General features: G+C 39.6%; 1 protein-coding gene across 1 annotated transcript in view; it reads left to right on the forward strand.

The window, feature by feature from the left end:
- LOC126031217 (S-adenosyl-L-methionine-dependent tRNA 4-demethylwyosine synthase TYW1-like) overlaps nt 1-25,323 on the forward strand; it is a 221,636-nt gene that overhangs the window by 87,333 nt on the left and 108,980 nt on the right. Inside the window, exon 12 of the mRNA XM_049789508.1 lies at nt 9,784-9,961. Within this exon, the coding sequence (XP_049645465.1) occupies nt 9,784-9,961 (178 nt within the window). The remainder of the gene's footprint in view (nt 1-9,783; nt 9,962-25,323) is intronic.

The following is a 25,323-nucleotide window of genomic DNA, read 5'->3' on the forward strand; positions in this document are numbered from 1 at the left end:
CTGTATCCAGTTCAGGGATACAGTCTGAATACAGACTGAATCCCTTTCGTGATTCTTTTATGCAAAGAAATTTATTATATCAGATTATTACTTTCTGAAGATTATTATTTTATTGTTGTACCTTTGAGGCATGGTTGCTCCAAAACCACCAAAAAGTTCTCCAGATCTCACGCAGACATTGGTTGGGTTTTTTATATATTTTAATTTAGTTCTGACGCTATCTTGCAGGTAGCATCATTGGACACTTAGATTAAAGGTCCATTATAAAGCTGCTCCAAAGCTAGTTTATATGCTAGTCACTAATCTACTTTTTTTTTTTTTTTGGTTTTTGGGGCACACCCAGCAGCGCTCAGGGGTTACTCCTGGCTCTATGCTCAGAAAATTGCTCCTGCCAGGCTCAAGGGACCATATGGGATGCCAGATATCGAACCACCGTTCTTCTGTGTCTAAGGCCTTACCGCTGTGCTATCTCTCTGGCCACAACTAATCTACTTTTTAATTATGTTTTGACATGCTGAATAGAAATTGGAGGTTTGAAAGGCTTCTTCCTCAGTTCTGTTCAGATTCTTGTTTTACAAATATTATATAGATGATGTAGATTGTGCGTTGTGAAGATCTGAGAGGTTCCGAAGTACAGGATCTTCTATTCTTTGGAATTGGGGAGCTCTCAATACATACAGGCTCACATACTCACTCTTCAGCTTTTTAATTCAATATATACATTTGTTATGTATAACATTGTGATTTACCAACTTGTTTATAAATAACAGTTGTTTCAGGCTTCAAATGTTTTAACACCTGTCCAGAATCAGTCTGACCTTTGTTCCACCGGTGTCTCCCATTTCCCACTTGCCACCACACAGCAGGCACAAACAAATTTGCCCTACAGCAGGCACAAACAGATTTTCTTCATATTGTTTGTACAACACAAAGACACAAAGAATGATCAAAAGTTATATCAATAAAAGTCAATTTGTGATAATTGTTTATATCTTCCAGTGGTTTTTTTTTAAAGTAATTGAGGATGTACTGAGATGGTGCTAGTTGAGCCCTCTGTGTTATTTTTTAGGCTCATTGAGCTTGGTGGTCTTCTATCAACTTTCCTATTAGATTTGCTGTGATCCTATTGGGCAGATAGTACAAATATCTGAGGTATTGTGTGGCTGCATATTTGATTATTTGATAATGCAATCTAGGACTATAGAACTAGAATGATTTGGTGGCTTGGCAGCTTGATGAGACTTATGGTTGTGGAGCTGGGGCCTTTTTTTGTTACACAATGTCGGATGTGACTGTGGGCTGCTGTGTCCTTAGGCAGAAAGGGTGATTTGCCTGCTTCCATTTCAAGGAGACCCTAGAATTTTTCAGTCTGAACAAATCTACGTCTCCCTGGGAAGATTGAGCAGCATCATGTTCTTTCTGTGATTAGTTGTAAAGTTGGAGCTGGGTCATTTATTTGCCTACAAGATCATAATGATTTATTTTTTTCTATGAACTTAAGGGTCTGGAGCGGTGGCACTAGAGGTAAGTTGTCTGCCTTGCAGGCACTAGTCTAGGACAGACCATGGTTCGATCCCCTGGCATCCCATATGGTCCCCCAAGCCAGGAGCAATTTCTGAGCACATAACCAGGAGGAACCCCTGAGCGTCATCAGGTGTGGCCCCCCCCCCCAAACAACAACAACAACAGCAACAACAACTAACACCAAAAAAACAAAAATAACAAAAACAAGAACCAAAACAAAACTTCCTATTCCTTTAGGCCCTTGATGAGGCTGAAAACTCCTGCTCTTTCAGTATTTTGTCCCAGCCTGGGCCCTTTTAGTCTCCTCTGCTATCTCACTAACCTACTCAGGTATGTGTAAAAGAAAATTTTTTTTCCTGTTTTTCTGGGCCATATCCTGCAGCACTCGGGTTACTTCTGGCTCTGCACTAAGAAACCATATGGGATGCTGGGAATTGAACCCAGGTCTGTCCTGGGTCAGCTGCGCACAAGGAAAATGCCCTACCACCGGGTTATTTTTCTGGCCCCTTAAAAGGAACTTCTTATGAATATCTAGGGCATGTCTCTCCAGAAATTCCAAGTGTTTTATTTTATTTCTCCCCAAATATTCTAGAAACTTCGTGCCAGGTATTAAGAACAAAGAAATATAGTTTTATTATTTATTGCCTTCCTTTTTATGAGAAGTTTCTGAAATTAAGTTTATAATATGTTTCATTAATTTGGGGGGCATGCTCAGCTTTCAACCCATACTCAGTTTTAAACCCATATACAAAGTATATGCTCTGAGCTCTATCTCCTTCTTTATGAATTTCCTAGGAAAGTTGATCTGTACATATTTGTGTGTCTTCAAGTGTCATGATTTACATAAGCTTTCTTTTAGTTTCTAGAACTTTTGAACTAAAGTAAATTAATTCTCTTTACTTTGCTATAGTAGTCCCAAGAATACTTGGTGGTGGTGGGGGACTTCTTCTGTTGCTATGGTTGAAAGACCTTTTCTGGAATTGAATTTTGGGCCTTTCAACTCACCATATCCCTTTACTTACTTATTTTGGCAGATTCATTTGTGGTGGGTTCCCAAATAGGCCATTCTGCCCAATAGAGCTAGTGGCTAATATTGAAGGTCAGTCCCCTGAAAATTCAGAGCTGCAGTTTGAAATCAAGTGGCAATCTGCTGACAGAATTCCTGCTTATTTGGGAGAGATGCTTAGGGATTACTTTTGGCTCTGCACTCAGGAATTACTCCTGGCAGTGATCAGGGGGCCCATATGGGATCCTGGGGATCAAACATGGCCCAGCCACATGCTAGGAAGTAAGTGCCCTACCTGCTGTACTATCGCTCAGTCAACCTTTGTTTTGATTGGATGAGTTTCATCCATGGTTATAGTTAACAGTCTGCATTACTCAGAATTCACTGATATAAATGATAATCTAACCCAAAACATCCAGAGTATTTGTTTTTCCAGATTTTGTAGACTGTCACTTAAAGTTATTCATCAGAGATTAAAAAAATACTAGAAGCAGTAATTTTGCTTCTAAGCTCATGTATTTGTTCTGGTTTACTGCTTAAAACGTTATTTAATAGGTAAATAATGGGACAGTGACTGAGGATATTGATTGGTAACCATGGACTTAATTTAATTGATACTTATTGCGAGATTTGTCTTCTGATTTTTATTTTATTTTAGTTTTCTCTTAACAACTTTCTGGACATCCCTTTCTGAATTATTCCTGAATGAGTCGTTTCCAGGCAGCCTGTCTGGTGTAGGGTGGATGTAGGGTGAAGAAAAATGGATATTTATTTTTCTAAGATGTTCTTGATACAGAATGGCAGCCTGCATTTTGATAGTAACTTATCTGACAAGCATCATTTTTACAAATTCATTTTAAATGGAAATAAGTAATGAATAAATCATGAAGCCAACTTTGCTAGCAAATGTTAGGTAAACTTAGTGAGTATAAGTGCTTTGTGTAGTTAGTTTGAGAAGCTTGTTCTGTGCAGAAAGGTATCTGATTAGTAAACTTGCATTTACTGTAACCAGTACTTATCTTAGAGGTTTGCCTTCTGTTTTTATTTTATTTTATAATTTCTTTATATAAGCATCATAGTTACAAACATGTTTGTAATTGGGTTTCAGCCATAAAATGCACACTCTCTTCAGTGAAATTTCCCCGCCACTATTGTCCCTCATTTCTCTCTTTCCTCACTCCCTGCCTCTCTGCATTTCTCTCTATAGCATCATTATGGTAGTTGTTAGAGTAGTTATTTCTCTAACTGCACTTACCACTCTTTGTGATAAGCTTCATATTATGGGCTGATCCTTCGGCCCTCATCTCTATTGTCTCTGTTTAGTAGTATTATTATACTGTCCTTTATTTTTCTTAAATCCCACAGATGAGTGAAACTATTCTGTGTTTATCTCTCTCCTCCTGACTTATTTCACTCAGCATAATAGTTTCTATATCCATTCATGTATAGGCAAATTTCATGACTTCATTTTTTCTGTGGTACATCTACACAATGGAATACTACATAGCTGTTAGGGAAAAAAAATGAGGGTTGTCTTCTAATTCCCATATTGTAAGAAATGTTTTATTTTATTAGAATTTTTTCTATTGACCTATTAAAATATTTATAATTTGGGGAGAAGGGGGTGTTTGGGCCACCTTTGGTGGCAGTCAGTGCTTACTTCTGCCTATGTTCAGGAGTTACTCCTGGTGGTGCTAGGATTGAATCAAGAGTCAGTGGCATGCAAGGCAAACGCGGCTGTGCTATCTCTCCGGGCCCGCAAGGCATGTTTCTTATCCCATACTATCACTATTGTTCTACTCCTATCTCATTAATTATTTTACTTACTTTGGCTTGGAATCCTTTACTCTAGTGTATTGTCTCTCCCCATAATGAACACCTGCCATGTCCATGGGTCTGCTTCACTCATTTTTTGATCTTTTTTATGTATACAGTGGGGTTTATTGTGAATATTTTTGCTTATTGCCTCTAAGTTTCCAGTTTTAGCTAAGTTGTCAGCCTGAAAATATTTACAAGATATATTGAATTTCTAATGCTTTTGTGCATTTATTCTCAACCACTTTTTTGTTGTTGTTTGTTTTGTTTTTGTTTTTTGGGCCACACCCAGCGGGGCTCAGGGGTTACTCCTGGCTGTCTGCTCAGAAATAGCTCCTGGCAGGCATGGGGACCATATGGGACACCGGGATTCGAACCAACCACCTTTGGTCCTGAATCGGCTGCTTGCAAGGCAAACACCGCTGTGCTATCTCTCCGGGCTATTCTCAGTTACAAATGTAATCATTGTCTTTTCAGTCATTTCGTTGTATCACTAAAATATTTTTCTTCTCGTGGCCTTTTTTTTTTGGCTTTCACTTTATATAATTGCAAAATTAACTTTATATTGATTACAAGTGGTCCATAATACTGGAGCAACTAGCATCTTTTCAAAATGCTGCCAGCCATCTGTATTCCATTAATTGCTGCAGAAGAGTTCCTAGAGAATGGGGTTGAGGTTTCTGCATCAGTTAGCAAGTGATTGGATATTTTGTCAGTATATCCTCAGTGCTGAAATTCAAAGAGAAAAACCTCACCTGTAATGGGATAATTTTATTTTTGTAATGTTTTTTGATTAGCCACTGTGAATTTACAAATAATTTGTGATTGGGTTTTTAGGGATAGTGTTTCAACACCAATCCCTTCACCATGTCCACTTTCCTCCACCACTCTGTCATCTGTCAGTTTCTTTTCATTTATTAGTCAGTTTCTACAAGAAACAAGATTTTTAACATATAAATATAAATAAATACATAAATATAAATACATAATTACACAATACAAAATAAATACATAATGTATGAATGTATAGCGTATATAAACATTTCTTCTCAGCCTACCCACCCCATATATAAACATTTTAATATACAAATGCAAATAAATACATACATATTCAGCCCTCAAAGGGCTTTGTTTCCTATTGAATATCAGTTCTAATTTTCTTGTTTTCATTGTCTTGGGAATTTTTATTTTTTTTAAGGAATGTTCAGATTGTTTTTCAGAAGATTGGACCAATAGCACATGGCAGTGAATGAGAGTTCTCTGTTCTCTGCATTCACATCAGCACTGGCTGTTCTTGTTCTTTTTGATGTGTGCTAGTCCCTGTGGTGTGAGTTGATATCTCATTGTTGTTTTGATTTGCATCTCTTTTTTGGGAGGAGGGGGGTCACACAGGCAGTGCTCAAGGGCCACTTCTGGCTCTATGCTCAGAAATCGCCCCCAGCAGGCTCAGGGGCCCATACAGGATGCCAGGATTGGAACCACCATCCTTCTGCATGCAAGGCAAACACCCTACCACTATGCTATCTCTCTGACCGCTGATTTGCATCTCTTTGATGATTGATGATGCAGACAATTTTTTTCATGTGCCTTTTGTCCATTTGTATTTCGTCTTTGAGGAAGACTGCTCATCTCCCATATATTGGTGAGGTTGGACTTTTTTTCTTAAAACGTTTTACCAGTACCTTATATATAATTGATGTTAATCTTTTATCAGATGAGTATTGGGCAAATAATTTCTCCTATTACATGGGATGTCTTTGTATCTTAGTCATCATTTCCATTAAGATGCGGATGCTTCTTATTGTTGTCCCAGGTGTTTTTCTTTGATTCTACTTGATCATTGGTGTTTTTTTTTTTGGTTTTTGGTTTTTGGGTCACACCCAGCGGTGCTCAGGGGTTACTCCTGGCTGTCTGCTCAGAAATAGCTCCTGGCAGGCACGGGGGACCATATGGGACACTGGGATTCGAACCAACCACCTTTGGTCCTGGATTGGCTGCTTGCAAGGCAAACGCCGCTGTGCTATCTCTCCGGGCCCCGATCATTGGTGTTTTTATCTTTGAAGCTTTATGTTTTTTCCTTTACTTCAATGTCATGAAGAGTTCTACGTATATTTTCCTTTATGTACATTATGGATATAGGTCTCATATCTGAGTCTTTAATCCATTTTGATTTGATGTTTATACAGAGTGTTAGAAAGAGGTCTGAGCTCCCTTTTGTTCATGTAGCTGACCTCACTTTTTTTGTTGTTTTTTTACATGTGTGCTTCAGTTTCTAGCATACCTCAGTTGCTGGGTGGGCTGGGGGTGGGTATAGCCTAGTTGGGCTTGCTGGAAACCTGCTTCTCAGGCTTCCTGACCTGGTATGTGTGTGTATGAATAATTGGATGTTTGTATCTGTTGCTGAGTTTTAATTGAAGGAATGCAAAATCAAGTATGTAGACTTTGAAAGATGGTTTTCACAAACCAAGTATCTAAAGAATGCATCAAAAAGAAGCATGAACTGGGGAAGGAAACACCACCTGTCCTTTCTGAAGCTTATTTCTGAAAAATAATATTTTCTATCAAAAATACTATATGTTTCATTTAGCTAGAGGGACTTTCAAGGTATTATATGTTTCATTTGTTTTGTTAGGGGACAAAAGAAGAGTATTTTCTCTCTGATTGCTAAAAACCTTTGAGATAAATATACTCTACTGAGCAATATGACTGTCTCCTTTCTTCAGAACTTGTTTTTGTTAGACATTTAGAGAATATTTGGGAGCACATTTCTTTGAAGACTTTGATGAAAGACTTGAAATTTAGTCCCTAATGACCTTTGATTTGACAATCATTGGAGTAGCCTCTGGCAACGAGTACGAAATAGAAATTTTAGGAAGGAGGACAAGACTCTTTTTTTTTCTTTCCTTTTTCTTCATTCTTTCTTTCTTTCTTCTTTCTTTCTTTCTTCTCTTTCTTTCTTTCTTTCTTTCTTTCTTTCTTTCTTTCTTTCTTTCTTTCTTTCTTTCTTTCTTTCTTTCTTTCTTTCTTTCTTTCTTTCTTTCTTTCTTTCTTTCTTTCTTTCTTTCTTTCTTTCTTTCTCTCTTTCTCTCTTTCTTTCTCTCTCTCTCCCTCCCTCCCTCCCTCCCTCCCTCCCTGCCTCCCTCCCTCCCTCCCTCCCTCCCTCCCTCCCTCCCTCCTCCCTCCCTCCCTTCCCTCCCTTCCTTCCTTCCTTCCTTCCTTCCTTCCTTCCTTCCTTCCTTCCTTCCATCCTTCCTTCCTTCCTTCCTTCCTCCCTCCCTCCCTCCCTCCCTCTTTCTTTCTTTCTCTCTCTCTTTTTTTTTTGACGCTCAGGGGTTACTTCTAGCTATGTGCTCAGAAATCACTCCTGGCTTGGGGAGACCATATGGGATGCCGGGGGTGGGAGTGGGATCGAACCCAGGCCAGCCAAGTGCAAGGCAATGTATTCTACCTCATTGTTCTGTTTTTCTAGCCTCAGGATGACAAAATTTTTACTATATTTTCCAGCAACTTACTTTTGAGAAAATTATGGGCATTTAAATTTTATTTATTAGAAATAATGTTTATTAAGATGACTTAGAAAGATCTGAGAGGAGAGAAAGAGAGAAGTATATATTTCATAGAGAACCTAGGCTCTCCAGAGTGTAAATAAGCAAGCAAAAAAAAGATAAGCAAGTGAATTCATGTCACTTGCTGGAAGAGTTCTCATGGGGAAAGCACTGACTTGAAGAAAAAAACTAGGATAAATTCTAATCACAGAATCATTAAAAGGTCTATTAGTAGGGCTTTTTGGGTCTTTTTTTTTGTAGTTAGTTTCTATCATTGTCTAAATGGTAATTCTGATATTTTCAGTTGTATCTCTTGGAGAAGCTATTGATTACCTTCTTTTTCAGTTTCTTCTCTTTCCTGACTGCTCTGGGCAGTGGTCTTTCCAGACCTGTTTTTATTTTCCTCAGGTATGTTGAGTAGCTTAAGACTTACTCATTCTTTCCTCTTTCTAGAGTTTTACTGTTTTGATCATCCTATTTGACTTCTGGAAGGAAGTACTTCTACTTCCAAAGTGTTTATGAGAACTCAGCCCATTCCCCTAGAATCTTTTTTTTTTCTCCTTTCTTTTTTGGTTTGTGGGCCACACCTTGTGATGCTTAGGTGTTACTCCTGGCTATGCACTCAGAAATAGCTCCTGGCTTGGGGGACCATATCAGACACTTGGGGATTGAACCATGGCCCATCCTAAGTCAGCGTGTGCAAGGCAAACGCCCTACTGCTTGCGTCATCACTCCAACCTCATCCCCTAGATTCTTAACTTGATCTTAAAAAGGCATTTACTGGGCCCGGAGAGATAACACAGCGGTGTTTGTCTTGCAAGCAGCGAATCCAGGACCTAAGGTGGTTGGTTCAAATCCTGGTGTCCCATATGGTCCCCCGTGCCTGCCAGGAGGAGCTATTTCTGAGCAGACAGCCAGGAGTAACCCCTGAGCATCACCGGGTGTGGCCCAAAAACCAAAAAAAAAAAAAAAAAAAAAAAAAGGGCATTTACTTATATCCAGTTCTATGTGTCTAAAATTAGCACAAAACCCTGACCAACACCACCTTGATTCCCTTACCACCTTCCTGTCTCTTATACCTGTTTTTCCTTAAGGTATCTTTTGTCTTTTTGATTATCTTCAGCTAAAAAGGCAGGTGATTCAGTGCCAGAGCCTGAGGTTGTAGTGCTCCTTGAACCCTGCAGTGCCAGGAATTATGTGGGACACCCAGACAGTGCTCAGGGCCTTTAGTGCTACACTTATCTATGCTCACAAGGGACCATGTGGTCCAGCCCCAGGCAATTTAGAAATTTAGGAATTTAGGAATTTTAGAAATTCTTTAGGTGATTTAAATTAGACAGAAAGTTAGAGAACTTTCTGGAATAGGTGACCAGTATTTTTTTACACAAGCTGGTGATCCCATTGTGTATCCATAGGTAACAACTGCAGTTGTTGCCTTTTTTTTTTTCCTCCTGTATAATACTTTTGGGCCACTTTTTTAGTTTTTCTGTTCAGACATAATTGAAGAATGGAAGGGGGAAATGATTGATGTATAATAGGTGTTTCTTTCTTACTAGCTATATTAAATTTGTTTTCTTGATGAGCACAAAAGAATGCAGAGCTAAGCAAATTATGGACAATCATATGTTCTGTGTTCCAGATAATTGGTTTAACGAAGTTGCTTGTGTTGATGTGTTTTAATTGCTGATAATGTCAGGATGAGATTGCTGACTGATTTAATAATTGTAGGAACCCATCCCTGCCACCACCAATGGTACTTCTTATGTTATTATTGGCTATTAGAGGAAATAAATTTATCCACTTTAATCCAGAACCATTAAGAAAAATTAAAAATAATTCCAGCATTTTTTCTGTGGACTATTGAGCTTATTCCTTTTCACTTGTGATCTCCAGGAGTACCCGGTGTCAAAGAAGAGCGCTTTGAGGAAGGAATGACAGTAAAGCACTGTGCACTGTCCCTTGTGGGAGAGCCCATCATGTACCCAGAAATCAACAGGTTTTTGAAGCTACTCCACGAATGTAAAATCTCTAGTTTTTTGGTCACAAATGCACAATTTCCCAGAGAAATCAGGTGAGTAGTCCAACTTATTACGGTATGCTGTTTGAATCTGTATTTGACTGTAAAGTAAAACTAGTCAGCAAAATTCAAAGCAGATTCAAAATTCATTCTGCTGGAATAAGAGTGGAGGTACAGGAAGGTTGCAATAGCCCTACAAATGAGACCAATTCTTTCAAGTTGTGAAGAGGGCGAAAGTTCTAGAAAAGAATGTGTATCATCTATTTTCTTCAAAATCTATAGGTTCTCATTAAAAATCTTCCAAGAAAGATATGACATTAGGGTATTTATGAAAACCTGTAAATAGAGTTCATTTCGATCAAAATATGAGAGGAGCAGCTGGAAATCAAGTTAGAAAAGTTAGGAAAATTTGACAGGGTTTTGGATACCTTTCTTTAGAAAGATCTTGCTTTCTGCAGTGTAATTGCTGGCACAGGATAACATTGTGGAGTAAAGAAGCAGGAACTGGACTGGAAATTAAAGTGTTCATTTAGATAAGTTTTAGTTAGAAAAATAACACACTAAGACTGAGGACTCTTAAAAATATATATTATTGAAGCATAATAGGTAAGATTGCCTAGTTGATGACTAAGTATCCAGCGTTTTCTTGCTCCAGCCATGAGGTACTATGTTTATGGACCTTAAAATTGAATAGTGTGAAAGTGTCTAGCAAAATGCCTGACATGTAGTGAGAATTTAGCTCATGTTATTTGATGTCTCTTCCCCAGTCTTGATGATGATCTTCTTCTTGCCTCCAGGAAGATAAAGATATGATGAAATGTTGCACTATTTTTGACTACCATCAATAAACAAACGTGATATCATGGCAGATGGTTTTAATAAATTATTCTCAATGAACTAAGCCAATTTTTTAGTTTGTATCCTGGCAAATTGGGAGACTAAAAGAAAGAAATAAAGTGATAGGGGTGGGTGGATAGAAAATGAACAGATTCCTTCAATTTTGAACAGATGAAATGTTTTAAATATTAGAAATGTATATCTTGAAAAAGGAATACTCAGAAAGAAGAAATGTTTAAAAAGGAAAGTTTTCTTAAATTTTTTTTTTGTTTCTTTTTTTATTGGGTCACACCCGGAAGTGCTCAGGGGTTACTCCTTGCTCTATGCTCAGAAATTACTCCTAGCAGGCTCCGGGGACCATATGGGATGCCGGGATTAGAACCATTGACCTTCTGCATGAAAGGCAAATGCCTTATCTTCATGCTATCTCTCTGGCCCTGTTTTCTTTTCTTTTCTTTTCTTTCTTTCTTTCTTTCTTTCTTTCTTTCTTTCTTTCTTTCTTTCTTTCTTTCTTTCTTTCTTTCTTTCTTTCTTTCTTTCTTTCTTTCTTTCTTTCTTTCTTTCTTTCTTTCTTTCTTTCTTTCTTTCTTTCTTTCTTTCTTTCTTCCTTTCTTTCTTTCTTTCTTTCTTTCTTTCTTTCTTTCTTTCTTTCTTTCTCTCTTTCCTTCCTTCCTTCCTTCCTTCCTTCCTTCCTTCCTTCCTTCCTTCCTTCCTTCCTTCCTTCCTTCCTTCCTTCTTTCTTTCTTTCCTTCTTTCTTTCTTTCTTTCCTTCTTTCTTTCTTTCCTTCCTTCCTTCCTTCCTTCCTTCCTTCCTTCCTTCCTTCCTTCCTTCCTTCCTTCCTTCCTTCCTTCCTTCCTTCCTTCCTTCTTCCATTCTTTCTTTCTTTCCTCCCTCCTTTCTTTCTTCTTTCTTTCTTTCTTTCTTTCTTTCTTTCCGTCCTTCCTTCCTTCCATTCTTTCTTCCTTCCTTGCTTCCTTCCTTCCTTCCTTCCTTCCTTCCTTCCTTCCTTCCTTCCTTCCTTCCTTCCTTCCTTCCTTCTTCCTTCTTCTTTCTTTCTTTCTTTTCTTTCTTTCTTTCTTTCTTTCTTTCTTTCTTTCTTTCCTTCTTTCTTTTCCTTCTTTCTTTCCTTCTTTCCTTCTTTCTTCTTTCTTCTTCTTTCTTTTCTTTTCTTCTTTCTTTCTTTCTTTCTCTTTCTTTCTTCTTTTCTTTCTTTCTTTCTTTCTTTCTTTCTTTCTTTCTTTCTTCTTTCTCTCTCTCTTTCTTTTTCTTCTTTCTTTCCTTCCTTCCTTCCTTCCTTCCTTCCTTCCTTCCTTCCTTCCTTCCTTCCTTCTTTCTTTTTTTCTTTTTTTTTTTTTTTTTTTTTTTCTTTTTTTTTTTCCTTCTTTCTTTCTTTCTTTCTTTCTTTCTTTCTTCTTCTTTCTTTCTTCTTTCTTTCTTTCTTTCTTTCTTCTTTCTTTCTTTCTTTCGTCTTTCTTTCCTCTTTATTTCTTTCTTTCTTTCTTTCTTTCTTTCTTTCTTTCTCTTCCTTTCTTTCTTCATTCTTTCTTTCTTCTTCCTTCCTTCCTTCCTTCCTTCCTTCCTCTCCTTCCTTCCTTCCTTCCTTCCTTCCTTCCCTTCCTTCCTTCCTTCCTTCCTTCCTTCCTTCCTTCCTTCCTTCCTTCCTTCCTTCCTTCCTTCCTTCCTTCCTTCCTTCCTTCCTTCCTTCCTTCCTTCCTTCCTTCCTTCCTTTTCTTTTCTTTCTGTCACACCCGGCAGTGCTCAGGGGTTATTCCTGGCTCCAGACTCAGAAATTGCTCCTGGCAGGCACGGGGGACCATATGGGATGCCGGGATTCGAACCGATGACCTCCTGCATGAAAGGCAAACACCTTACCTCCATGCTATCTCTCCGGCCCCTCTTTCTTTCTTTCTTTCTTTCTTTCTTTCTTTCTTTCTTTCTTTCTTTCTTTCTTTCTTTCTTTCTTTCTTTCTTTCTTTCTTTCTTTCTTTCTTTCTTTCTTTCTTTCTTGTTTTGTTTGTTTACTGGCCCTGTTTTCTTAAATTTTTTTTTAAGTCTTTAAGCTTTTCATATTGTGATACATTTAATTTTCATTTTTGTCCTTTACTGAGTAGAAGAGAAAATCTTTGGAGTGTTACCATTGAATTGCAAAGAATTGGCAAATCTTGATTATCCACTGAAATATATTTATAGACATAAAGATAAACAAAACAAAAATCAAATCTAAGAACAGATTGCTGCTAGGTTATGATAAGAACTATTAATAATCGAGACTCTCACAGAAATCGATTTAAGAGTAAATCTTTAAGTAAAACCTTTATCTTAAGTCAAGTTATTCTGCCGGCTTGAGAATAATGTGTATGCCACATAGATGGAAACCTTCCTATCTTCACATTCCCCACAGTTCAGAAAAAAATTTCTAAGAAAAGAAATGAAATAGACTTTACCACATATTTAGTCTAGATTGTTGATTTACTAATACAATTAAGAGAACATTAATTTTAGAAATTATTCCAAGGGGCTGGAGAGATAGCATGGAGGTAAGGCATTTGCCTTTCATACAGAAGGTCATCGGTTCGAATCCCGGCGTCCCATATGGTCCCCCGTGCTATGCCAGGAGCAATTTCTGAGCATGGAGCCAGGAGTAACCCCTGAGCACTGCCGGGTGTGACCCAAAAACCACACACACACACAAAAAAGAAATTATTCCAAATGTTTTTAGTACTGATTTAATAGACTAGACCACCCCATTGAGCCCCTTGAACTGAACAATTTTAATTTACTTCTTACAACCATTTCATCTTTATCTTGCTACTACAGTATCACATAGACGCTTGTCATTTTTCTTTTTGGGCTACATCTGGAACTTTTTTTTTTAATATCTTTATTTAAACATCTTGATTACAAATATGATTGTGATTAGGTTTCAGTCATGTAAAGAACACCCACCTTCACCAGTGAAACATTCCCACCACCAATGTCCCAAATCTCCCTCCATCCCACACCACCCCCACCTGTACTCTAGATAGGCTTTCCAGAGGTCCTGGATCGGCTGCTTGCAAGGCAAACACCATTTTGCTATCTCTCCGGGCCCCAATGTAGTTATTTCTATAACTGCACTCACCACTCTTTGTGGTGAGCTTCTTGAAGTGAGCTGGAAGTTTCAGCCCTCCTCTCATTGTCTCTGAGGATTGTTGCAAAAGTGACTGTTATTTTTCTTAAAACCCATAGATGAGTGAGACTATTCTGTGTCTATCTCTCTCCCTCTGACTTATTTCACTCAGCATGATAGATTCTATGTACATCCATGTATAGGAAAATTTCATGACTTCATCTCTCCTGACGGCTGCATAATATTCCATTGTGTATATGTACCACAGTTTCTTTAGCAATTCATCAGTTGAAAGGCATCTTGGTTGTTTCCAGAGTTTGGCTATTATGAATAGTGCTATAATAAATATAGGTGTGAGGAAGGGATTTTTGTATTGCATTCTTGTGTTTCTAGGGTATATCTCTAGGAGTGGAATAGTGGCTCGAATGTGAGCTCAATTTCCAATTTTTGGAGGAATCTCCATATCGCTTTTCATAGAAGTTGGACTAGATGGCATTCCCACCAGCAGTAGATAAGAGTTCCTTTCTCTCCACAACCTCGCCAGCACTGATTGTTCTCACTCTTTGTGATGTGTGCCAGTCTCTGTGGAGTGAGATGGTATCTTTTCGTTGTTTTGATTTGCATCTCCTTGATGATTAGTGATGAGGAACATTTTTTCATGTACCTTTTGACCATTTGTATTTCTTTTTATATCAAAGTGTCTGTTCATTTCTTCTCCCCATTTTTTGATGGGATTAGATTTTTTTTTTTTGTAAAGTTCTATCAGTGCCCTGTATATTTTGGAGATTAGCCCCTTATCTGATGGGTGTTGGGTGAATAGTTTCTCCCACTCAGTGGGTGACTCTTGTATCCTGGGCACTATTTCTTTTGAGGTGCAGAAGCTTCTCAGTTTAATGTATTCCCATCTGTTGATCTCTGCTTTCACTTGTTTGGAAAGTGCAGTTTCCTCCCTGAAGATGCCTTTAGTCTCAATGTCATGGAGTGTTTTACCTACGTGTTGTTCTATATACCTTATGGTATCAGGTCTAACATCAAGTTTTTAATCCATTTGGATTTTACCTTTGTACATGATGTTAACTGGGGGTCTATGTTCGCTTTTTTGCAAGTGGCTAACCAGTTCTGCCAGCACCATTTGTTGAAGAGGTTTTCCCTGCTCCACTTAGGATTTCTTGCTCCTTTGTCAAAAATTAGGTGCTTGTATGTCTGCGGAACATTTTCTGAGAATTCAAGCCTATTCCACTGATCTGTCTTTATTCCAATACCAGGCTGTTTTGATAACTATTGCTTTGTAGTACAGTTTGAAGTTGGGAAAAGTAATGCTTCAGTCCCAACCCTTATTTCCCCCCATCCTCCCATATTCCTTTTCCCTAGGAGTACTTTAGCTATTCAAGGGTGTTTATTGTTCCAGATGAACTTCATAAGTGTTTGATTCACTTCTTTGAAGAATGTCATGAGTATCTTTAGAGGGATCGCATTAAATCTGTATAATGCTTTAGGGAGTATTGCCATTTTAATGATGTTAATCCTGCCAATCCATGAGCAGAATATGTGTTTCCATTTCTGTGTGTCTTCTCATTTCTTGGAGCAGGGCTTTGTAGTATTTTTTGTATAGGTCCTTCACGTCTTTGGTCAAGTTGACTCCAAGATATTTGAGTTTTGTGTGGCACTAATGTGAATGGGATTGCCTTCTTAACGTCCATCTCTTCCCTATTATTATTGGTGTGTAAAAAGGCCATTGATTTCTGTGTGTTAATTTTGTAGCCTGTCACCTTGCTATATGAATCTATTGTTTCTAGAAACTTTTTGGTAGTCTTTAAGGCAGGGGTCTCAAACTCAATTTACCTGCAGGCTGCAGGAGACAAAGTCGGGGTGATCCTTGAGTGCAAAGTCAGTAGTAAGCCTTGAACATTGGGGAGGGTGACCCAAACAACTAAAACAAAGCAAAAAAAAAGAAAAAAATTCCTCTAGGGCAGGACCACAAAATGTATGGAGGGCCGTTTGTGGCCCACGGGCTGCAAGTTTGAGACCCCTGCTTTAGGGTTTTCTAAGTAGAGTATCATGTCATCTGCAAACAGCGAGAGCTTGACTTCTTCCTTTCCTATCTGGACTCCCTTGATATCTTTTTCTTGCCTGATCGCTATAGCAAGTACTTCCTGTACTATGTTGAAGAGGAGTGGTGAGAGTAGACAGCCTTGTCTTGTACCAGAATTTAGAGGAAAGGTTTTTAGTTTTTCTTCATTGAGGATAATATTTTACATTGGCTTGTGGTAGATGGCTTCAACTAGATTGAGAAAGGTTCCTTTCATTCCCATCTTGCTGAGAGTTTTTTTAATTATCTTTATTTAAACACCGTGATTACAAATATGATTGTAGTTGTATGATAACAGTCATGTAAAGAATACCTCCCTTCACCAGTGCAAGATTCCCATCACCTATTTCCCAGATCTCCCTCCTCCCCACCCCACCCACACCTGTACTCAAGACAGGTTTTCTATTTCCCTCATTCATTCACATTGTTATGATAGTTTTCAGTGTAGTTATTTCTCTAACTGCACTCATCACTCTATGTGATGAGCTTCATGTCATGAGCTGCACCTACATGGGAAGATGGGGGGAAATAAGGGTTGGGACTGAGGCAGTAAAAGATTAGAAATGAGTTTTGTAAGGACAGTATCAAGGTCACAATACAAGATGGATATTATGCATATATAAACTATATGCATACTATCAATAGGAGACCAAGGAGAAAAAATTTCCAGTGACTGTCCCAACATAAATCAGTGCTAGAACGACCCACCCTCCTCCCAAAGTGCATTCTCATTACTGTAGGGAGAGGTAGGGGGAAAGTCTGATGTCCCCTATAGAGCCCACCTGGACTGGCGCCCAGGGAAGGCCTGGAGTCTAGGGGAAAAAGAGAGGGATAGAAGGGGGCCTGCCAAGCTCCCAGCTCTCCCCAGGCAAGGGAGAAGGCCTCCGGCATGGGGCCTCCCCAATCTCCATACCTGGCAAGAGCTGACCTTCAGAATCAATGAAAATTGGAAGCCAGATATTTGCCCTAACTCCTCCCCCATGCAACTCCCTCCTGAAGTACGGAGGGAGGGGGGAAGCCTGAGGACCCTTAAGAGTCCACCTGAACTCACTTCTGACCATCTGAGCTGGTAACCAGGGAAGGCCTGGAGGCAGGGGAAAAAGATAAGAACGGCTGGGGGCTTGCCAAGCCTCCCAGAACTTTCCAGGCTAGGGAGAGGGCCTCTGGCATGGGGCCTCCCCAAACCCCATACCTCACAATAGCTGGCCTTCAGAATCAAAGAGGAAACCGGAATCCAGATATCTGCCCACCCTCCTTCCCATGCATCTCCCCCCTGGAGTACGGAGGGAGGGGGGAAACCTGAGGACCCCTAAGAATCCACCTGAACCCACTTCTGGCCGTCTGAGCTGGCACCCAGGGAAGGCCTGGAGTCAGGGGAAAAAGACAAGAATGGCTGGGGGCCTGCCAAACCTCCCAGCACTCCCCAGGGTAGGGAGTAGGGCTCCGGTTTGGGGCCTCCTCAAACCCCATACCTGGCTAGATATGGCCTCCAGAATAAAGAGGAAACCGGAAGCCAGGTATTTGCCCAACCTCCTCCCCATGCACCTCCCTACTGGAGTACGGAAGGAGGGGGGAAGCCTGAGGACCCCTAAGAGTTCACCTGAACCCACTTCTGGCCCTCTGAGCTGGTACCCAGGGAAAACCTGGAGTCAGGGGAAAAAGACAAGGACAGCTGGGTGCCTGCCAAGCCTCCCAGCTTGCTGAGAGTTTTGATCAGGAATGGGTGTTGGACCTTATCAAATGCTTTCTCTGCATCTATTGATATGAAAATGTGATATTTATTTTTCTTGTTGTTGATGTTGTGTATTATGTTGATAGATTTATGGATTCCTTGCATTCCTGGGATGAAACCTACTTGATCGTAGTGTATGATCTTCTTGATGATGCATTGGATCCTATTTGCCAGGATTTTGTTGAAGATCTTTGCATCTGCATTCATCAGGGATATTGGTCTGTAATTTTCTTTTTTGGCAGCATCTCTGTCTGGTTTTGGTATCAAGGTGATGTTGGCTTCATAAAAGCTGTTTGGGAGTTTTCCCATTTTTTCACTTTCATGGAAGAGCCTGCCTAGGATTGGTAGTACCTCCTCTTGAAAGGTTTGAAAAAATTCATTAGTAAATTCATCTGGGCCTGGGCTTTTCTTTTTAGGCAAATGTTGGATTACAGTTGCAATTTCCTCCATAGTGATGGGGGTGTTTAGATATGCTACATCCTCCTTACTTAACTGTGGGAGGTTATGTGTCCAAGAATTTATCCATTTCTTCTAGGTTCTCATGTTTAGGTGCATAAAGTTTCTCAAAGTAGTCTCTGATTACCCTTTGGATCTCTGCAGTATCTGTCGTGATCTCCCCCTTTTCTTTTCTAATACGCGTTATCAGGTTTCTCTCTGTTTCTTTGTGAATTTTGCCAATGGTCTATCAATCTTGTTTATTTTTTCAAAGAACCAACTTCTGCTTTTGTTGATCTTTTGGATTTTTTTTTTTTTGGGTTTCCACTTCATTGATTTCTGCTTTCAGCTTTGTTATTAACTTCTGTCTCCCTATTTTTGGTTCCTTTTATTCGTCATTTTTTAATTTTATGAGCTGCGTCCTTAAGTTATTCAGGTATGCCCCTTCTTCTTTCCTGATGTGTGCTTGCAAAGCTATAAATTTTCCTCTCAGGACTGATTTTGCTGTGTCCCATAGATTCTAGCAGTTTGTGTCTTCATTATCTTTTGTTTCTAGGAAAGTTTTGATTTCCTTTTTTATTTTATCTCGGACCCATTGGTTGTTCAGTAGCAGGCTGTTTAATTTCCAATTGTTAAAGTTTTTCTTCTGTGTCCCTTTGTAGTTCACATCTAATTTCAGAGCTTTATGGTCAGAAAGGTAGTCTGCAAGATTTCTATCCTCTTGATTTTATGAAGGTATGTTTTATGTGTCAGCATGTGGTCTATCCTGGAGAATGACCCATGTACATTGGAGAAGAATGTGTATCCAGGTTTTTTGGGGTGGAGTGTCCTATATATATATAATCTACTAGCCCTCTTTCTTCCATTTCTCTTTTCAGGGCTAGTATGTTTTTGTTGGGTTTCAGTTTCATTGATCTGTCAAGTGTTGACAGGGCCGTGTTGAGGTCTCCCACAATGATTGTGTTATTATTGATGTCTTTCAGATTTGTCAATAATTGTATTAGATATTTGCTGGTCTCTCATTGGGTGCCTATATGTTTAATATAGTCTGATTTCTTCTTGTTGTACATATCCCTTGATTAGTACAAAGTGTCAATCTTTGTCCCTTACCATTTTTCTGAGTATAAAGTTGGTGTCATCAGATATTAATATGGCCACCCCAGCTTTTTAAGGGTGTTGTTTGCTTGGATGATTTTCCTCCAGCCTTCGATTTGAGTCTATGTTTGCTCTGATTATTCAGGTGTGTTTCTTGTAGACAGCAGAAGGTTGGATTCATCTTTTTGACCCATTTTGCCACTTTGTGTCTTTTAATTGGTGAATTTAGTCCATTGACATTGAGGGAGATGATTGTCATAGGATTTAATGTCATCTTTGTAGATAAGTTTGCTGTGTTCATTGGTCTCTCTTGTCTTAAAGTAGATCTTTCAGCTTTTTCTTTAAGGCTGGTTTTTCATCTGTAAAGTTTCTGAGCTGTTGTTTATCCATGAAGCTATGTATCCTTCCTTCAATCCTGAACTTGAGTCGGGCTGGGTGCAGTATTCTCGGTGAGGCATTCATTTCATTCAGTCTTGTCACAATATCCTACCATTATCTTCTGGCTTTAAGAGTTTCTTGTGACATGTCTGGTGCGAGACTTAAGAATGCTCCTTTGAATGTAATTTCCCTTTTTGATCTTGCTGCTTTCAGTATTCTATCTCTATTTGTGGGATTTGTCATTGTAACAAGGATATGTCTTGGGTGTTTTTCTTCAGGTCTGTTTTAGGTGGTACTCTTCAGGCATGCAGGATTTGATTGCATGTAGTGTTTAACTCTGGGAGTATCCCTTTGATGATATCTTTGACAGTTGATTCTTCCTGGGGATCTCCTACTTGGGCCCCTGGGACTCCTATGATTCTTATGTTGTTTCTGTTGAGTTTATCAAAGATTTCTATTTTCATTTGTTCACATTCCTTGAGTACTTTTTCCATTGCCTGATCGCTTGTCTTAAGGTTATTTTCCAATTTCTTCTGTTGTGTTGAGTTTTTCTGTATCTCATCTTCCAGCACGCCAATTCTGTCCTCAGCTGCTGTTACCCTCCTGGCTAGGCCATCCACTGAGGCTTTCAGTTGAGCTACCATGTTTTTCAGATCTGTTATTTCAGTTTGGAGTTTTCTGATTTCTGTCTTTGTGTTCTGTTCAGTTCGATCTATGCTTTCTTTGAGTTCTATGAACATCTTCCATATTTCTATTCTAAGCTCCTTATCTGAGAGGTTAATCAGATGGTTGGATTTTTTTGGGTCATCCGAGCTATCGTCTCCATTCTCTGTGCATGGTGTTTGCCTGAGAGGTTTCCCTATTGTCAAGCTTGTAGTGTGAGTTTTTCTGCGTGTTGTGGTGGGGTTTATTGATTAGAAAGAGTGCGCGGCCGCCTCTAGGTGACAGTTTTTGGGGGTTTGCCTCCCAGGGCTCTGAGGAGAGCTTCAAGAATTCAGGAAAGACAGAGCAGTACAGTACAGAGTTCCCTTCAGGTTCTAAGTGTCCTCAGAAGAAGCACAGCAAGGCGGAGTCTCCGTAGGTAGAGCAATCAGCACTCTGCCTGGCAACCCTCACAGCCAGCCAGTTCTTACTCACTCACTTGCTCGCTGGGCAGCTTTAGAATGCAGTTTTTTTGGGGTTCACTTCCCAGGGCTCTGAGGAGAGCTTCAAGAATTCAGGAAAGGCAGAGAAGCACAGGACAGAGTTCCCTTCAGGTCCTCAGGGTCCTCAGAAGAAGTTAAATCTGGAAGTTTTGGGAAGCTATTCCTGGGTATATTACTTGGGAGGTTTCCTAGAGGTGCTTGGAGGGACTACTTAGTGCTAGGGTGTCAAACTCAGCTCTCCCATGCATGTAATGCATGCACTCAATTCTTTGAGCTATTTCTTTGAGTTTCTACTCCATTACCTTCTTTAAAAACTTTTTTTTTTTTGTTTGTTTTTTGGCCATACCAGGTGAGGTGCAGGGGTTACTCCTGGCTATGTGCTCAGAAATTGCTCCTGGCTTGGGGGACCATATGGCATGCCTGGGGATCAAACCGTGGTTTCTCCTACTCTAGTGTGTGCAAGGCAGATGACTTACCGCTAGCGCCACTACTTTTGGCCCCTTCTTTTAAATTTTTATTCAAATATTTATTTTCACTTTATTGAAGTATAATACTGCTAGTAATAATTTCATGCATACATTGTTCTAACACCACATTCACCACCAGAGTACTTACTTTCCTTCACCAGTGTTCCAATAGTTTCCCCATTTTATTTTATTTTCTCCCTTCTCTGCCCCCCATAGTTACGTGAACGAAACTCTTCAGTTGTCTCCTTCAGCCACTTGTTACCCCCTTAATATCTAAATATCTTTATATTTGACATTTGCCTACTCTATTACCCAAGGAGATTTTATGAGTTAATCTTTTCTTGATTCATATACTACTGTTAACAGAAGCTAGTTAAGCAGTCAGTCAAGATTTAGAATGCTTAATAAACTCAGCTTCAACTCCAAAGCATATAAACCTGCTGATAGTTCTCTTATCAAGAGGAGTATTGTTTGTCAGCAACATGCTTATCACTAGAAAAATGTGTAAGACACTTTTTATTAATAATAGAACTGATGCTGATAAGATGATAAAAGTGATTAAGGAAAAACATGTTCAGTTTCACCAGTGATTAATGCTTTTATTATCGTACTTCTGATAGATAACTACTGATGTACTATAGTATATATCAGTTATCTCTTGCTATACCTACTTCAGAACTCAGTTACTCAAACGTACAGTTATAAATTTAGCATTCATCTGTGAGTTTACTAGGTCTCGACTGTCATTATGGGGGTCTCAGTTTTGTTCACGAGTCTGTTCATTTGGGAGATCCACAGTGCTGGTTGTTTATGATAGTCTTGACTGGGTAGTTGGGGCCTCTATTCATACAGGCTCTCATTGTCAACAAGTTAGTCTGGATGCCAGTGGGGGTGAGGTTTCAAAAAACGAGAGGACAGGGGTCGGAGAGATAGCATGGAGGTAAGGCGTTTGCCTTTCATGCAGGAGGTCATCGGTTCGAATCCCGGCGTCCCATATGGTCCCCATGCCTGCCAGGAGCAATTTCTGAGCCTGGAGCCAGGAATAACCCCTGAGCACAGCCGGGTGTGACCAAAAAAACACACAAAAAAAAACAAAAAGAAAAACAAAAAACAAACAAAAAAAAAAACGAGAGGACAGATCTCAGTACACAATATCTTTTATTCTCTGTTGGTGTCACATTTCTCACACTCCTTTGGCCAAAGCAAGTCACGTGATCCCATTATTAGTAAGAGAACTCTTAGTGTGAAAGAGCATGGTAACATGGATGCAGGTAGAAGAGGAATTAATAACCATGTCTGAGTCAGACTGTACTTGATAAGGAGGTAATCCTGAACCATTACAGTTTTGTAGAATGATCTGGAAGGTCTCAAATGATCTAGAGCTTTTGGAATAGCACTTAAGAAGTAGGTTGTATTTGTCCTCTTCTGTGTTGGAAAAATTGTCTTGTTTTGTGAGCCAACATTTTAAAATCCACAGATTTTACATAAAATCTGTATTTTTGACTTTAGAAAAATAACGACAGTCTGGCACAAATTGTCAAGAGCCAAGTATGAAGTGCTGATTTTAAGAATCCGAAGTACTTCACTTTTGTCTGATTTGTACTCACAACACTTCTAACACCAGGTGTGTGGGTCTTATCATACCAAGCAATTTCTGGTTCTCTGCAGACATCAGTGGGTGTCCTACAATTTAGTTCAATTCTGACACTTCCTTACCTGGAGTTATTTAGACCACAAAGATTATGATAGCAATCCCTTATTTGTGAAGACTCCCTCACCACCTTCAGATGCGACCCACATGTTTCAGACTGTTAACAATGTTTCTAACTTCTTGCTATCAATTGGGTTTCCTGTTAGTCCCTCCATGGGGTTGATGGATTGCTGGAACAGCTTACAGAACTCAGGAAAATTAGTTTACTTTTATTTACTTGGTTTAGTATACAGAGTTCAACTCAGAAACAATGTAAGGACAGACTTTTCAGGAGCAGAAAGATTCTATTAAGAACAAGAGATGCGGGGCTGGAGAGATAGCATGGAGGTAAGGCGTTTGCCTTTCATGCAGGAGGTCATCGTTTGAATCCCAGGGCCCCATATGGTCCCCGTGCCTGCCAGGAGCAATTTCTAAGCCTTGAGCCAGGAATAACCCCTGAGCACTGCCGGGTGTGACCCACACACACACACACACACACAAAAAAAAATTAAAAAAAAAAAAAAAGAACAAGAGATGCTGGGGCTGGTACGATAGTGAAGCGGTAGGTGTTTGCCTTGCACACGGCTGACCCAGGTTGGACCTGGGTTTGATCCCCGGTGTCCCAGATGGTCCCCCAAGCTAGGAGCGATTTCTGAGCACATAGCTAGGAGTAACCCCTTAGCATCACCGGGTGTGGCCCCCAAACAAAAAACAAACAAAAAGAACAAGAGATGCTTAGGGTAGGAATGGGGAAAAGTTAAGAGCTTACTTTCTCTCTCAGGTCCTCCAACTGTTCATCAGCCTGGAAGCTCCCCTGAAATCCATTATTTAGAATTTATTGTTTCTTTGCTTGTTTTGAATGGAGATTCAATCACTGTGGCAGAATTAGTTGATAAGTCATTGAACATTGGTAATTAGTAGCTCAATCTTGAGCCTTTTTCCTTTTTCCCAAGAAAGGCGTGGGGGTAAGGATCAGAAGTTCCAACTCTTGTATTACATGGTTGGTTGTTCTGGTAGCCAACCTCTATTTTTCTACATCTCTTACTAAGGGTCACTTGACTTCTATAAACTCTGGTATTGTTGAAAACGGAATATTATGAATAACAAGGCAATGCTCTTAGACTGTCAGGAGCAGAAATCTTTTTAGGAGCCACTGGCCAGGGAAACTGGACCCTGAATCACCAATTGTTAAGAGGCCTAGTGGGAACAAGTATGAAAGTTCATTCTAGGGGACCTACTGGAAATGTCCTTTAGTACAAAGAAGTAAGCTATCAAACCATGAGGAAAGCCAAATGAAATTTTGGAAATGAAAAAGTCCATTTGGAAAGACTGGATGAGGTCTGATAGTCTGGAAAAAGAAAACTATGGAGGCAGAAGTTAGATCAGTGTTTCCAGGGTGGATTACAAGCAGATAAGCAGAACAAAGCAGATTTTTAGGACACTGAAAATATTCTAAGATATGATAATAGTAGATTTACTTTTATCAAAGCCCACATAGTGTACCTTACAAAGAGTGAAGGCTGGTAATGGCTGGTAATGGCTAATGTAAATAAAGATCTTGGGTGATAATGATCTGACCATGCAGATTCATTGGTTGCAAAAATAGATCACTTGGATGGTGGAGAATGTTGATAGGTAATTTGGAATATATAGGGACAGAAGAGGTACGTACTTTTCACTCATTTGCCATGTGACCAAGAGTACTATCAAAAATAAGGTTACTAAAACAAAAAGTTAAGAATAGAGTTTTTGTATGACCCAGAAATACCAAATGTGGCATCTGTTCCAAGGATTTCATCTGTAGCCCTCTTTTTACTTTAATTAATTATATATTTAAGATTTATATTTAAAGTCTTACATTATTTATTTATTTTTTTAAACTTTTTATTTTATTTTTATTTATTTATTTAGTTTTTGGGCCACACCCGGCGGTGCTCAGAGGTTACTCCTGGCTGTCTGCTCAGAAATAGCTCCTGGCAGGCACGGGGGACCATATGGGACACCGGGATTCGAACCAACCACCTTAGGTCCTGGATAGGCTGCTTGCAAGGCAAACGCTGCTGTGCTATCTCTCCAGGCCCACATTTTTTATTTTTGAATAAGTATTTGCTAATCTAAAACATCCATCCACTATCAAGCATATTACTTTTTGTTTGTTTGTTTGTTTGTTTGTTTTTGGTTTTTGGGTCACACCTGGCCCTGCTCAGGGGTTACTCCTGGCTCTACACTCAGAAATCGCTCCTGGCAGGCTCAGGGGACCATATGGGATGCCGGATTTGAACCACCATCCTTCTGCATGCAAGGCAAACACCTTACCTCCATGCTATCTCTCCGGCCCCCTTTTTTTGGTTTTTGAGTCACACTCAGCTCTACGCTCAGAAATCACCCCTGGCAGGCTCAAGGGACCATATGGGACGCCAGGATTTGAACCACCGTCC

This window comes from Suncus etruscus, chromosome 15 (assembly GCF_024139225.1).
Source record: "Suncus etruscus isolate mSunEtr1 chromosome 15, mSunEtr1.pri.cur, whole genome shotgun sequence".
NCBI classification, from domain to species: domain Eukaryota; kingdom Metazoa; phylum Chordata; class Mammalia; order Eulipotyphla; family Soricidae; genus Suncus; species Suncus etruscus.